The sequence below is a fragment of the Pholis gunnellus genome (genome assembly GCF_910591455.1).
Source record: "Pholis gunnellus genome assembly, chromosome: 3".
Lineage (NCBI taxonomy): Eukaryota > Metazoa > Chordata > Actinopteri > Perciformes > Pholidae > Pholis > Pholis gunnellus.
This window is the reverse complement of record NC_136529.1, coordinates 13,904,993-13,921,906: the sequence shown is the minus strand read 5'-3', so window position 1 is coordinate 13,921,906 and position 16,914 is coordinate 13,904,993. Positions and strand designations below refer to the sequence as shown.

The 16,914-nt window shown below is 38.1% G+C and overlaps 2 protein-coding genes across 2 annotated transcripts; both read right to left on the bottom strand.

The window, feature by feature from the left end:
• Positions 1 to 230: 230 nt before the first annotated feature.
• Positions 231 to 7,142, bottom strand: LOC306715836 (solute carrier family 2, facilitated glucose transporter member 11-like; the record flags this gene model as incomplete). Its single annotated transcript, XM_079186316.1, has 12 exons — positions 231 to 425; positions 543 to 670; positions 768 to 843; positions 931 to 1,032; positions 1,574 to 1,684; positions 1,791 to 1,978; positions 2,278 to 2,426; positions 2,660 to 2,789; positions 2,884 to 3,008; positions 3,869 to 4,029; positions 4,524 to 4,622; positions 7,125 to 7,142. 12 exons carry the CDS (start codon positions 7,140 to 7,142, stop codon positions 231 to 233), a joined length of 1,482 nt encoding a protein of 493 aa, XP_079042442.1.
• A 1,222-nt stretch (positions 7,143 to 8,364) lies between these two features.
• Positions 8,365 to 16,404, bottom strand: LOC306715750 (solute carrier family 2, facilitated glucose transporter member 11-like; the record flags this gene model as incomplete). Its single annotated transcript, XM_079186216.1, has 12 exons — positions 8,365 to 8,583; positions 9,278 to 9,405; positions 9,527 to 9,602; positions 9,826 to 9,927; positions 11,628 to 11,738; positions 12,299 to 12,486; positions 13,070 to 13,218; positions 13,333 to 13,462; positions 13,581 to 13,705; positions 14,654 to 14,814; positions 15,642 to 15,740; positions 16,381 to 16,404. 12 exons carry the CDS (start codon positions 16,402 to 16,404, stop codon positions 8,365 to 8,367), a joined length of 1,512 nt encoding a protein of 503 aa, XP_079042342.1.
• Positions 16,405 to 16,914: the final 510 nt, after the last annotated feature.

Sequence of the window (16,914 nt, the reverse complement as noted above, 5' to 3'; positions counted from 1 at the left end):
GGATAAATCCATCCAGGCACCAGACTGGATATTGGGAGCTATTTTACAACTACTCCGCAGCAACATAGACAAACACTGACCGCAAGCCTGTGCACTACTATTCCAGTAAGTACAGGTAATATGATTCATTAATTCACAGTTAACTCTAATGTTGTATTCTGCAGAGGTAGCTATTATGAGTCACATGATCACAGCGTTCAGATGCAGAAAGAAAGTGATAAATAAACATGTCACAATTTAGTTGCATGATCGACATCAGTCTTTTCAATGTCAGCGCTCCTGTTCTTGAAATTCAGCTTGTTGAAGTCCTCCATGATCTCTATCATTGTCTTTCCTTTGGTCTCGGGGACAAAATATAACAGAAATGCTGCACTCAAAAAGGTGTAAGCCACGAAAATCAGGAAGCAGAACTGCCCGAGTCCATTCTGCAAAGATACACATAAAAACAGAGATTTAGATAAAATAGCCATATAAAAATAGAGGTATAATATACTGTGTATGGAATATTTGAAATAAGATTCGATACAAAGCAGCTTTCTCACCACAATATAGCCGAACAACATGCCCACGAGGAACATGCAAAGCCAGTTGATAGTCCCACTGACCACATAAGCAGAAGGACGCCAGGCTTGTAGGAAGAGGTCCGCAGGGAGAGCCATAGACACTCCAGCTTTAACAAGAAAAAATAATATATATATATATTATAATATATATTCATATATATATGAAGTTATTCACTGTTGGGGAACTAGCAACAGAAAACTCACAAGGTCCAAGTCCATAAATGCAGATAACGCAAAAGATCAGAGCGATGTTAACATACGGGATCCATGAATTCAGATCCTGTAATAAAAGAGAAACATTTATAATTATATATTCATAATATTATATTCTAGGGCTGATAGGGTGCAACTGATTGAGTATATGTACCTTGATGGATAGCATGACAGTAAGTGCACACATGGTGATACCCATCAGTAAATAGCCATAGCCCATCAGCTTCTTTCTGCCGGCACGATCTATCAAGAAGGACTGAAACACAACAGAGATGTCAAATAAAATATATATTTCTTTATCACACAGGACTACCACTGCTTCAATACAAGTAACTAATCATTTGGTTTTTTGTTTGATTATATTGATTGAATTTTTCAAGCTATGTACCAAAGAAGTATGCCAGCGTACTGGAAAGAGAACCCGCAAATATAAAGAAGAGAATATATCCACTCCAACAGGCTACAACAAAACATTATAGTGTAAAATAAATATAAAGATAAATTACTCTACTTCAATTTTTTTTATCCCTGTGACCATGGAAAAAATAACATATAAAAGATGTATGTAGCACTCAGTAGTACTGAACTATTTTTCCATAATCACCTGGTCAGATTGTGTACAGTACAGGAAAGATTCATAAACTGTGATATCATTTTATGTGCATCCAAACTCAAAACCCAGATTTTAGAATCCTTCAAGGCCAAGCAGCAGTCTCACTATAGCTCTAAGTTGTTTTGTGCGGCATTGTTTTCTTCTTTCAGGTGTTAGTTTCACGCTACTTTGAAGAGATACTTACACACAGTGTTACGGTGATGAGCTCTGTTGCTCCAAGACCGATGGACAAGTAATGCATCTGGTCCTCTGGCACTCCAGACTCACGGAAGATGTCAAAGGCGTAAAAATACAGCTGGATGAGAGAATGAAATACAAGCCATTAAACTGTATGAAGCCGAACATTAAACGTGTGTTAAACAAAACTCAGTTGCTAATGTATATTTATATGATAAACATACAGCGTTGATGCCGCAGAGCTGAACTCCAGCACAGGGGATGATCAGAGTCAGTAGCTGCCATCTCACACAGCGAGAGCTGAGTACATCCTTCACAGTCTTCGCCTTCTTTCCCTGTGTGCTCTCTCTCTCTTTCTGCATGTCTTCCAGCTCCAGCTGTAAGTTGTCCTCCTGCCACAGCCACTGCAAGGCTTTTACATGCATATACATACATATTCCGGATCATACTGGAGGTTTGTGTCTATATGCTTCACCTGAAGCGACTTAACACACTTGTTAAGCTTAAAAAGATATGGTGCAAATCATCCATAGCTGGATAAGTTGCAGGAAGAGTTATTAGAGACCACACTCATCCAGGCAGCCATTTGTTTTTACCTTTTACAGTAAGGTAATGTTAAGGGCAAATTGTATCTAAACTTGCAAAAATGACTTGGTAAACTGTATGATCTCGTGTGGACATCTAGGTACAGAGTCTGCTGTGTCCATTCACCTTTTTTGCTGCCTTCAGCGTCTCCTTTGTCGATGTAAAGGTATCGAGGTGTCTCAGGGAAGAAAAGCAGAGTCACAAACTGCAGGATGGCAGGAACACCACTAATAGCTAAGAGGTATGGCCACATTTCTTCTGTTCCCATCAGTTCCCTAAACAGAGTGCAAAACAAAGTAAATCTGATAAGTGGCAGGAGCAATTAAGATAGCTTTATACTGCACGTTGTGCTGATCAACCTGACTAATTAGGAAAACAAAGTTTACATTGTATTGCATTTAAGATTGAAACCAGAAAAGGATTTCATCGGGTCTTTTTCTGCCCAGTTTGTCTTGGCTTTTTCTTGTTATAAATACTAAAGTGGATACTAGGAACAATCAGTTCTTACTTAATGCCAAGTATTTGACCCATGACTTTTCCAAATCCGATGAAGATTGAGCCTGTGAGCGTCATGACACCTCTGAGTTTCTTTGGAGAACACTCCCCGAGATACATGAGGTGTACACTCAAGCCTAGACCTGTGGAGAACAAGATTAAAAAAATTACAATAAAAAACTGACAAAAACTATTCTAAAAACACTAATATACACACTTCACATTATCAGAACATACCAACATTATATCCATAGAGAAATCTTCCCAGCAAGATCATCTCAAAAGACTGGGCCATGCGACTGAAGAGCATTATGAGAGCAGCGACAATCGCCACAACGTTATTGAACAAGAGAGCTTTTTTCCTGCAAAATCAAAAGAAACACCAAATATTGTTGGACTAGTTTGACATCTTAGGAAATGCACACATTTTTACTTTTCAGCTGAGATTCAGATGAGAAGATTGACAACACTCGTTAGCTACCACCAGCAACAAGTTAGCTTAGCGTAGCACAGACAATGGGAATGGGGGGGGAAACAGCTAGCCTGACTCTGTCCCAAAGGTAACACAATCTGCCCTAATGCTCACTAATTAACATGTTATATTGTGTTTCTTTGTAAAAAAAAAAAAAAAGATCTACTTTTATGAGGAGTTATGTGCCAGGCTGTTTCTTGGCCAAATGCTGGTTGGCAGATTTATTTTAACTTTTGCACAGAGCCAGGCTAGCTGTTTACAGTCTTTATGCTCAGCTAAGTTAACCGTCTCCTGCCGTTACTTCTTATGTATTGCACGGACATGAAAGTTGTATCCATCTTCTTATTGAACTCTCAGCAACACAGCGAATGAGTGTACCAAAACCTGAAACTTGATTGGTTAAATATTATATTAATACTAGCAACAATAATACATTTGCTTTTTAGCTTTTGAAACAATTAGCTTTACATTTTTAAGTAATTATATTTTAAACCATTGTAGCTGAAAAAGTCCCTTGATTCTGGCCGGTTTTATTGTGTGAAAATGCTTACAATAGAAAATAGACCAGACTCATGTCGTATTAAAGTGAACATTAATGTTCTTTTGGCTCCAAGGCTGATTATGTGCAGGTCTGAGAGGTTTGAAAACCAGAGATGTTAGCAAGTAATTGTTGAGTGTTTGCTAATAATCTACAACCCCATGTAACCCACAGATTGTGTGTGCGTATGTGAGTTTGCGTGTGTGTCTCACCTGCCGTAAGTGACAGGAAGGCTGCCGCTGTGAATAGCCCCGGCCCAGGCACCAAGACTCAACACAGCCACCATGAAGGACCAAATGAGCTGGTTGGTGGCATCATCCACTGGAGCTCCGTACCTCAACTGCCATGTGTGGTTCACAAAACTCCGAATATGCTGCAGAAAGGTCAGAGAGGTCGAAGGACATGTTGAAGTGGTCTCCTGATTGTCAGGTTGACAATTGAATCAGAAACTTGCTTCAGGTAAATAATCCATCACAGTAAAAAATACATTTTTTTCTGACTTTCTCTCCTTCAGGCATGTTTTCAGGGGATTATTTACTGTTCTTTATAGAAATAAGAAACACAATTCATGCCCTATGTACAATATAGTTACAATGAAATAGGAATTTGACAGAATCACCAAAAAAAACAACGTAATATTGACGATGTTAAATGATCTACTCAGGTCTGTTAGAATAGAGCACGTGGCTTTTTCTGAAGGGAAGAAAATAAGATCTGATGCCTCTATCTACACTAACTGTGTGCAGACACCACAGGAAGTAATGAAGAAGAGAAACAAACGGCGTAAAGAGAGGGGTTGTGTTTCAGTTCACACAGCAAACCTTATTTTTACATGCATTCTTTGCATCTAACTAATAGAAATCTTACCACTGCTGGAGAAGCGATGACAGAAACTTGAATCCCATACTGGAACGACCCCCCAATTCCCAACACCAGCGACAGCAGGTAAAGCCTCCAGTGCTGCAGCTGAAATGTCAAATAGACCTCATATATACTGTCGCATCTAGACAGTCATATACGTTTAAGACGTATAAATCATATGATGAATCATAAAACGTTATTTGTGATATAATATATAATTATAAACACTTACAGTGCTCTTTTTTTCTGATTTACAAGTACTTCTACTTTTGATAGTTTAAGTACATTTTGCTAATAATAAAGGGATATGCAGAATTGCATTTCAGGTCGGATTCTGTGGTTCAGATTTTGATAATATTTTACTAGAATTCTATAGTTGAGGAGACAATCGTGGAGGAAGTGAAACCGATGTTGGGTTAGAAGTCTGGCTGGGGCTCTTTTCAAATTACAAAAAAGCTGTTAATCAATGTAAAGCAATTTCAATCAAAACAGAGCTACAGGTACTTTAACTTAAGTTAAATGTTTACAGCAGGACTTCTACTTGTAATGGAGTATTTAGCAGAAGTTATACTTTTACTTGAGTAAAGAAGAATACATCCTCCACCACTCCATGCATGTACAGGTCATTTGTAGCATACATTAAGTATACCTAACTGAAATGCGTTTTATAAATACAGATTGACTTGCAGACATTTAAAAATTACTGTGGATCACAAGAGAATATTTTTTCTTTCTTCAAATATTTTTTCTTGCAGAAACAAGAGAATATTTTTTCTTTCTTCAAATATTTTTTCTTGCAGAAACAAGAGATTATTTTTTCTTTTTTCTGCAATGTTCACCTACCTTTCTTGATTCCATTTTTTTTGTGCTGGCTCTCTGGGTGCTGGCTGCAGAACGGAGGAGGAGAGGACCATCATTTAATGGGGGCCGAGGTTACGCATCAGGACTCTTTGGTTGTCCATTCACGTTGTTAGAAGATCATAATGTTCATGACGTGCGTAAAAGGGATGACCAAACACTGCTCTGGATTCAACCTGTTCTGTCTGGTTGATTCCTGTGATTGTTACGAGAAAGTGCTGCCAGTAGAGTTACACATTACTGGGAGGTATCTTAAAATAAATAAATAAAGAAAAAACACACACGCACACGCAAAAAATGTGATTATAAGATTATGTGAGATTATGAGGGAAAAAGCAGAAAATAAACACACAGGTCAGATGTATATTTAAGCTCATGTTCAGCTTGTACATTATCAGTAATCTTATGTAAATATAGAACACGCACATATAGAAAAAATACATTGATGATTTTACATATGAAGATCAGGTTACTCATTGAGGGGAGAACAACTCATCATGTGAAAGAAGTTTCATGATGTCCCATCTTGCTGTGGAGGAGCTTTGACATGCATGAGGAAATAATAAACTTCACAAACGTGCTTCACAAAATAAATCACCATAAAATGAAGGTGCAAAAATACAAAGAGCATCAGAAAATGAAATTAAACATGCAGTGATTTCAATAATGGTCAAACATAGAGAGATTATATATATAAATATATTATAAATGCCAGTCTAAGCAGGTTGTTTTTTAAACACTTTTTAAACTGAGGCACTGACTCAGCTGATTTGATTTTGAGCAGTTTGTAGCTCAAACAGTCAAAGCATTATCCCACTTTTGTCACAATTAGGCTTTGCCTTCTGTGTGTAGCTCCACACCCTCCTCACTCTACCTGTCAGTCACTCCCTCAGCGTCAGCCTAACTCCCTTCACCTGCCTCTGATCACTAATCAAGCACTCCCTCCTCATCAGCACAACTGCCAGATCATCTTCATGTCTGCCTGCCCTGTCTCGTTCCTGCTGGATTTCCCCCCCCCCCCTCGTCTCTTGTCTTGTGCTTGGACTCCCTGTTGTGTTCTGGTAACGATTCCTATTGTTGTTCATTAAATACCTGCTTCACGCTACTCTGCGTTTGAGTCTTCCACCACACCCCGTGACAACTTTGTTTTAAGCCTGGACCGGGGAACTTTTAACAATATTTGATTCTCTGATCTGAGGGGTCTTGATGACACAGACCATGTAGGGATTTAAAAGTAATCAATAGAAACTTTATTGGAATTCTGTAAGGAATTAGGGTCCAGTGTAATCTGTCAGGACTGGAGTGATATACTACGTTGAGCGTTTGTGGGAAGTCTTTCTGCTGCATTCTGCACCAACCGTGGACAGGAAAATGACCCGTATGATGTCATAGTGATGTCATCAGGGTTATCGAGCTTTGAGATTAGAGATTTTCAGATTATGTTCCACACCATATGACAAAATCATATTTTAGAATTGCTTGTACAAAATGTTAAATGTTGTTGTGTTAATATTTATAGCAGAGGTGCTTTACTCATAAATCTAATATAGTTGACGTTTTGTGCACAATATTAACAATTTAGCCTTACATTTTCCTGAGTTCTGAACTTTTTTTTCAGTTAAAATACTCCTATAATGTCACGAATTCCCCTTCATATTAGTTTGTTTTCATCCTGTCTGCTTGTTTTATTAACTCTCCTGTCATTTCAGATCCTACCATTCACACCCGATCACCTCTCATTCCTCTCACCTGGTCCTCCACACCCATGTCACCTGCAGCCCATTCCCTCATTAGCCCTCACTATTTAGGCCCCCTCACTTGCACTTGTTCCCTGCCAGATTGTCTTGTGTGTTATTGCCAAGTTCTCCAGCGTACCGGTGTATTGTTCCTGATCTGCCTGTTCCGACCCTGTCTGCCTGTTTTCGACCTTGGATTTTTGCCTGCCCCTTATTGGATTTGTTCGCCTGTTTGACTGACCTCCCGGTTTTGACCCTGCCTGAACTCAAGTAAAAGAACTAAACTTGTATTTTTGTCTCCGAGTTGTGCTTTTGGGTTCAAGTATCTGTAATCCTTACATATAACATGTGAAAAACTAAATACAATATATAGGAAGATCAATTATTGTCGTATGTTGTAATGAGAGTAAATGTTTGTATGTGTGTGATGGCGAAAAAGGAGCCTTTGTGTTCACCAAACCAACAGTGAATAAAATAAGTTTCTTTTGACTTAATTTTTATTTGATGTCACTTTATTATTGTATTATGCATAGAATGCACCTTTTGATGATCACATTGAAAAATCCAATATGAAAAGGGATGTTCATACAAGATACTTTAATGGCTCAGTTAGATCATTAAAACAAAAATATCACAATTCAACATAGAAAATTTAACTTTTTCCAATCATGTAAAAACTATATATTTCAGTCATTGCCAAACTCATAAATACTCAACATGATACCTTCTTTTATGAATGAGGTGTGCACACTGATGCTTGCAGTATATATCTGATAAGGTGCAAATTAATGTCAGTCGATCTAAATACATTCTCTGTGATTTGGTTCACCACCTACCTCACAGTAAAGACTTCAGTACTCTGTAGGTCGTTTAACTGCAAGGCCTAATGTGCAACTTTCTCTGACCTTTGACCTCCAAACTGAGAGGATAAAGCAAGGACGTGCTGATGTGTTTTCAGAGGCAGCAGATCAATTATCCCCTGCTATACAGTAGTTTTACATTTTTTCTTATGTCAATCTGACACAAAGTAACAAAACCTAAGTGCAACATGAGAAGATGTCAAAGATAACTCCTTCAAATCTTCTTGACACAAAACACACTCAGAATAAAGGGGTGATAATAGATCCAAGTTGCTTTCGGTGATGTGAAAGTGAACATTCCTTCGTTCACAACGTCTTCCTGATCAAACCGATCAGGTCAAAGTGAGGCATATAGTGGAGGTGTCCGTGTGAGTTTCAGCAGAAAAAGTCTGTCTACAAGGCCGTGGAAAGACTCACTTCACCCAGCTGATACTGAGCTTTAGCTTGCGACGCACACATTTCATCCTGGCCTTTGAAGTTGAGCTTGTTGAATTCACTTGTGATGGCTGACAGAGACTTCCCCTTGGTCTCAGGCAGAAACAGGCCGATAAACAAAGCAGACAGCAGGCAGACTGCGCCGAAAGGCACAAAGCAGTACTCACTCAGCCCGCTCTGTAAAAGAAAGGCAACAGAAAGTTATGAGACTGATGTAGGAAGTTATATAAATGACTGCTGAAATGTCTAATTGTGTGCTTCAATCTTAACCAACTCCAGGCCTGTCTGTGTGTTTTCTATTCTTGTGTACGTATATACATGTGCAGATTTACATACCTGGAATGAATGAACTAAAAACGTAACCTCGAATTCAATAAATTAAAAAGATCAGTAGGATCAGAGATAAAGCCGTGAGCATCATGGCAGAAAGTCCCTTATTCCCTCAGTTTCAGACTCTGAACTCTGAGAGGCGCTATAGGGTGACTTTTCCTATTCGAAGAAGTCGTCAATGTTGCATTTTAACCTGACTGTTAACTTGTAGTCCCCCTTCTCATGCCAGGTTGTTGAAAGATGTTATGTTTCATTTAAAAATAAATGTACCATTAAAATATGTTATTTTTAGATTTTTGCCTGTTATTAGATGTCGTAGAGTTGAAGATGGGAAGGAGGGAGATCAGTATGTACCAGTTATCCCCTGCAAGAGTACCAACCATAAAAACCCGTATGTTTTAAAGAGTGCCTTAATTTTGTTTGATTAATTACATGGCAGGTGAATGTACACTTTGTTTTAAAATGGTTTAAGCGTATTTATGCTTGTTCATTGTCATTGCACGCTTGGTAAATGGATGGATGGATGAAGTGACAGACTGACCACTAGAAATGGAAAGATCGTCCCAATGATGAAAAGGTTGAGCCACATCATGGAGCCAGCGATCATGTAGGCTGCTGGCCGAGCAGTCTGATTGAAGATCTCTGTGGGCAGAACGCCAGTCACTCCAGCTGAGAAAATAAAGACAAACAGTCATATTGAGTTAGCTTCATCATCACATCCTCAAAAATAGAAATAGAAATATAAACATTAGCTGTTAATGGCCTGACATACATTAAACATTAAACTTACCTGGTCCCAAGCCAAAGCTGAGAATGTAGGTGAAGATGCAGGCCATGCTTATGTATGGCATCCAGGATGTATAGTGCTGTTGGTAGCAAAAAGAAAACAAACCAAATCACTTTTATATTTCATAGATTGACCATTGACTTGTAATGCTCAGTAATTATTAAAAGTTCACTGGAGAAATCTCACATAATAATCACAATTATTACTTTACTTTTCATTGTTCAAGGATACATGCATGATTTGTCTTTGGAAAAGTTAAATATGTAGGTTATTATGTAGGTAAATTAAGTGATTTATGATACCTCGAACAACAGAGCAATTGTGAAGACAACAGACCAGATGGTCATGAGGATGTATCCTCCCATCAGCATGAACCTCCGACCTTTGCGCTCTATCAGCAGGTTCTGAAAAACATTAAAACATGGAAATCAGACTCTGTTTTTCTATAATTATAACAAATTAGACTTTACAGAGAGGTACATAAAGTCCTGAGCAACAGCCACAGAACAAATACAAACCAGGAATTTCCTGTTGATGAATGAATAGGTAATATCACGCCTTGTGTTATTTTTTAACTTACGGTTATGTTCCAGAAATCCGTTTTTTTGTTCAGTTCGTAGACTCATAGATATCATGAAACTAATAATTAGACACTGATGTTATTAAAGGAATAGTTTGACATATTGGGAAATATCCTTATTCACTTACAGTCAGAGAGTTAGAATAGTTTAGAAGGTTGACTATCAAGTATGTGCAGTAAACATGTAACTGGAGCTAGCAGCAAGTTAGCTTAGCATAAAGCCTGATCACAGGGGGAAACAGCTAGCCTGGCTCTGTCCGAGTGTACCAAAATCTACCGACCAGCACCTCTTAAATTTGTTAATTAACACATCAAATCTCGATTGCTTAATCTGTACAAAACCTGAGGGGTGTTGTTGTACCGCACTATTTCTTGGCTAGGTGCAGGAACTTCTTGAAGTCCTGGTTGCCAGTGGAGACTCCAGTTTCTTACAATTCTGTTTCTGTAAACAAAAAACATATAATTAATCCTTTAGGCTGTGTACGGATTCAACAACATACTATTCATATGAAGTATGACGTCAAATTGAGTATGAAGTGTGTTCCAATTGCATAGTTTGTGGATTTTGTGCACGCAAGAAATGCCAGGATGTATGCTAGATTAGCAACAACTGCTTTGCTTTGCGTCTCTTCAGACTGTGAAATGTCAGAGATTTTGAACCAGGCTAAAAGCTACTAATGAGTCACTTTATTAAGTTTTAATATATTTTCTGGGGGAACATTTGCCATTTGGAATCCGAATATGTGCTCAGTCTATCCAAATAACATCTGTTTGCTGCAAAGTTTTAGGAGACGTCTGTGATACAGTCACATGATGGTCTTGCTTGAGAATACTACCACAGTATTAACAGTCTGCTGGTAATACCCATTTAGTAGGCGGTATGCAGTACTGTTATATAGGAGGCAGTACATTAGTATGTGATTTTGAACACAGTCATAGTGAGTTTTAGAGGGATTAGTACGATTAAGTTACTTTTGGACAGAGCCAGGCAAGCTGTTTCTTAGGCCCTGATCAGAGCGTGTTTCAGCAGCCTACCACTGCTTTTGCTTTACCGAGCGCCTCATTCATGCAACATTCATGCAGCCTTCGTCTTAGTGCTAAGCTAAGCTAACCAGCTACATGCTTGAGCTTTATATTTAACAGACAGACATGAAAGTGGCATCAATCAACTTAGCTAACTTTTAATCAATGAAGCATATTTACCAAAATGTCAGACCACAACTTTAACATAATATCTTCTTCTCAAGTGAGAAAACATAATCCGTTCAAAGATATAAATAGCAGTTAGTTCCAGTTCCTTTCTTCTCTCATTTCTCGGTAGCTACTCAGAAATCTGTAAATCCTATTGTTCATATTGTGCTTGCGTAACATCATATGTCTAAGTGTAGTAAAACCTGTTGTATGTAAACTAGTACATTGGACTTTTCTTTGTCCTTAGTCTCCGTTAAAGCTTTAACAGGAATGCAAACAGTCTCTTTGCCTCTAACCGCTTACATAACATGTTCTTTAATGACGGATACTTACACACATTATACACGCTGTGAATTCACATGTACCAGTGCCAATTGTGATATATTGAATTTTATCATCAGATATTCCTGCCTCTTTGAATATGTATGATGCATAGAAGTAAATCTGAAAGAAAAAGCACATAAGATAATATTAGAGTGCTGCGGAGCATCATTACAAGTGCTTCAATTGTTAATAAGAGGATTAAACCAGCATCTTGTACAAAGAGCAACTATGTTAATACCCTGCCCCAGTCCTTAAAACTGCCAAGCACGTGGTTTTAAAAGCCTTGAAACACAAGAGTGTTTAGTCAGCGTTTTCTGATGAGAAAGCAATTTGTTGCAACTCTGAAAATAAGTTTAGATTCATTATTAACTCTCATATATACAAAGAAAAAATGACAAAGAGACGACAAAGCCTTTTAGTCAAAACAATAAGTTGTCTTAACACATTATTCCGTGCACATTACAGCAGGGGACGATGCTTTATCACCGCTTTACATTATTAATACGATCTGCAGGAAAGTAAAAGAACCTACACACGACACAAACCACCGATGGATCATCTCAAATTTCTAATCAACCTTCTGTCATTGCAGAGGCTAAAAGAACATCTGATACTGTAGCTGGGTATCAGTAACACTGATCTTCATGGCTTGTATAACAATATGTTCTATCTTTTCTTACCGAGTCATTACCACAGAGCTGCATGGCACTGCTGATGATCATGACAGAGATGAGCTGCCAGCGCACTGAGCGATCAGTGAAAAGCTCCCAGGGGCGACGGGCCCTCATGCCTTTGGTTTCAGCCTGTTCCTGCAGGATCTCATCCAGCTCGCTGCTTTGGAGCTCACAGCCTCGCAGCCGTCTCAAAGCTGACCAAGAAAAGAAAACACAATTTAAATTACCTGAGAAGTTGTAGTTCTGACTTTCTGGCTCACTGGCTATAACGTATTGTTCTTTACTTTTCCTCAATATAAAAGAGATTTAATACAAGTGCAGGGCGGAGGAGTAAGCAGATCCTTTACTTCAGTAAAAGTGCCAATACAACAACGTAAAAATACTACATCACATGTAAAAGTCCTGCATTCAAACTCCTACTTAAGTAAAATACACTCACATTTTCAAATTTGCAGTGCAGATTCAACAATGTGTATGAAGCCTTTTAATGTTTAATTTTTGACTTTTCTCTAATGTATGCTTTGTTTTGTAAAATATTAATAATAATTTGAACTGTTATCTAAACGACACATCTGAAAAGTTTGGAGGGTGGAACTGCTAACAACTCATAGAGGTCTGGAACGTGACAAAAGTCCAATATTTCCCTCTTAATTGTACTGAAGTATAAAGTAGCATAAAATGGAAATACTAATTTACATTAAAATTGTACTTTAGGGCAGTATTTAGTAAATATACTTAGTTACCTTCCACCACTGGTTGACATATTACAGTACCCACCCTTAATACAAGCCTCCTTGTCCCCCCTGTCGATGAGCAGGTATCTGGGGCTCTCGGGGAACCACGGCAGGGTAAGGAGCTGGACGAGGCCAGGAATGGCATTACTGGCAAGAAGATACTGCCAACACGGCTCACTGCCCAGAATCTCTCTATAAATAAATAATCCAGGGTGTTACTGTGGATATAATTGAAGTCTGCAGCAGATTTTTTTGGTGTAGGGAAATATATTTTGACAAATAAAAAAAGTCTGACCGCTTCCATACCTGAGTCCGACCACCTGTCCTAACACAACACCAAATGCTGTGAAAACAGCTGATGACAAGGAGATAGCCCCTCGTAAGTGCTTTGGTGCACTTTCTCCAAAATACATGGGTTGCACATTCATGCTGATCCCTGAAAAACACACAGTGGCTTTCTGTGAAGTTAATAAAGTTTCTGTTGTTTTTAAAATGATTATTACGGCAGTATAGCAGGTATTTGAACGCAAACATATGGGACACAAATTACATACCGGCATTTATCCCAACCAGGACACGTGAGATGATGATCATTTCAAAAGACTTGGCAGCTCTACTTGTCACGGCTAAGAGTGCTCCAGTCATGAGGAAAATGTTGTTCAACAACAGGCATTTTTTCCTTGGGAATGGAAAAGAGGACAAAATGAATATATTGCTCACAACTCTTGGAGAGAGTTTCAGTCTTACGAAATGTAGACTCATGGACCGTTTCGCCATATTGCTGGGATATCATGTTGGTAGACGTCTTATTGTATGGAAATTATTTATATAATCCCCAAACCATTAATCAAATGGTCCCTACTATCTACATAGTTAAAGCCTGATTTACTGTATTGCTTTGTGCCATAGAGCTCCATAATTTCCAAAAACTATTTAAAAAACACATCAGTGGGCTGTTGTACATGGGTGACATTTTCCTTCAGTGTAAGAAAAACGGGCATTCATTTATTTAGAGTCACTCCCACACGGTGCCCAGCTGTTTTAGGACATCATTTAGCATTTAAGAAAAAGGAAATATTGCTTTTGTGACCCAATTTTATAAAAGGTACATCTTCAGTGTGAAAGAATGGTCTTTGGGAATGGAAAAAACACATTTCACCAACTTATTGCTTTAAAGTCAATTACAGATATAGATGCAGTATGCAAGCAGGATTGATGCATTTGTGTTTCTATGAGGTTTAAAATTAATTCCAGGGTCATATGCATGTACACTCGTGATAGAGGAAAGTAAATGGTCAAACTATTCATTTATATGTGTATCTATATCAACAGGTCAATCATTCACTCTCTGCGTGTTGCAATGAAAATTTCAATGTGTAATCCTCTTGTGCATCCAGACATGAATGCATAAATTATACTATATTTATCATGGTAAGGGGGAAATTTGTATCTGCATTTGACCCATCTCTGTATATAGGGAGCAGTAGGCTGGCTATGACAGGCGCCTTTAGGGGTTCAGTGTCTTGCTCTTCGACACTTCGACACATGACACGTCCAAGGCAAAGATCGAACCATTAACCCTCTTAACCCAGTGAGCCACGGTCGCTCACTGACTCCCTTATATTACCTCCCAAAGCGTATGGTCATTGGTCCTGCGATAAGAGACCCCGCAAAGCCTCCCAACGAGAAGATGGAGACAATAATTGTCCAGACCAGAGTCACCTGGTAATCCTCCAACTGGAAGTCCCACCGCTCCAAGAATGTCTCATTGACAAAGGTCTGAATAAACTGTGTGAAAAGACAAGACAGTCAACCTTTAAAGTTTCACTAAGATTGAGTGCAGCGGTTAAAGTTGACACTTATTACCTCAGTTTATTTGTCTGTGTGTTTGCACTTTGGTGGTGAGAAGCTGGACTCTAAAGCTTGAAGGGTCAATTTGCAGCATCAATATATCAATTGAACTTTCATTCCAAATGATCAGAATAAAACATTTGCAAAATTGTTTGTTGATGATGGAAGTTTGTGCTCTTTATTTGTAAGTGCAGCTAATTGGCTTAATGAAATGATGAGGATCCTGCATTTGGAATTAGCTTCTATAAAAAAATACTAAAATTGGATGTGTTACAATGAGAATGACTCATCACACAAGCAATAATTCTTGTTCGTGCCAATTTACACTGTTGGTCACTGTTGAGTGTTTTACATTTTCATATTTTTATTTTATGTTTTAAATCTTATACTATTGCAATGTTATTTGCATTGTTATGCACCCGTTACCAAGCCAAGTTCCTTGTATGTGCACACGTACTTGGCAATAAACCAATTCTGAGTCTGATTCTGTCCAAAATGTGAAAAAACAGTAATGCTGGTCGGCACAGCTCAGTGCAGCAGTGAGCACACATACAAGATGCACTTTCAGATTAATATCACAAATATCAATTTAACACAATGTTAATTTATGTTCACGCTGGTCGATGTAACTTTTAAACACCATGCAGGACTTTATCAGTATTGTCAATAAGTAAATGTAATATACGTACGTCTATATTCCACACTTGAACACTTGAACACACACATACATGAATTTAAATTGGCAATTAGGCTCAAAAACGTACAGTTGTGGGAGCATTCATTATTGCGAGGTTGTAGCCATATTGAAGAGTTCCTCCAAAGGCTGCAGAAGCAACCATTAGCACCAAGGTCAAAGAACTTCTCTGTTCAAACAGATAGATACATATTAGAAAAAGTTAAAGTATTCATAATGCAGAATGGACCATTTCAGAATAATATATATCACATTACTGGATTAAATTAGTGTGTACTTTAATGTTGTGGCTCTTAAAAGTGGGGCAACTTTATGTTTTGCTATGTAGTTTAACATACAATAAAGCATCAACATGTATTAGTTGATTTATATTTTGCATTATAGAAATCTGCAGATTAACTTTAGCTGTCAGGTAATTGAAGTGGAGTGAAAAGTATTTGTCTGAATTGTGGTGCAGCAGAAGTATAAAACAGCATCAATGGAAGTATTCAAGAAAGGTACAAGTACCTGAAAATTGCACTTAAACACAGTATACTTGACTAAATTAGTAACACTCCACCCCTGAGGGTGATGGTTGTTTTGATGTCACTTTGTCTGACAATGCAAGGTTGTGTGTCAAATATTGTCACATTAAAAAAACAACAGATCAAATAGCACTGCACCTCTTAGGAATTGCACAGCCACCAAATAATCCAGTTTTTCTGCAAGAATTTCCGACATAATGCTACCCCAGTCTACAAACCAAACAAGCATTCGGGATTAAACTCCAAAATAGATTCCTTATTAAAAAGTAGAATGTGTTTATTTACCTTCTGTGCACCGGCAGACGACATTGTTATTTAAAGGAAGTAGTAAAATGGTAAAAAAAAAAAAAATGAACTTGATGATATCAGGCAACAAACCACAAAGCTCAACCCACCTACGATCCCCTACAACACAAGCTCGAGCACGCGCTTAATGCGTGCGTGTGGCGTACCTCTTATGATTGCTGCACTTGCGTAATCAGCGCACAAATGGACAAACCTTGAGCTGACGTCTTACCAGCGTTCTACAAATACCACTACAATGATTTACTCACACTCTATGAAGAAATAGATACAAACAAAATCAATCATTTGCATTCTCCTGATGCAAATAAAAAAATGCGGGATCCTGTTGCACAATGGCAATACATGATCCTGGAATCCCCGAATTTGCATTAATACTGTATTAATCTAGACAAAAAAAGTTAATTTCATTAGAAATGTTGTCATTGTTAATGTGTTAAATGTTCTATTTGTAATTGTAGAATGAAGAAAGACAGTTAAGTAACACGGAAGTAAAAATAAATATATCAAAATAAA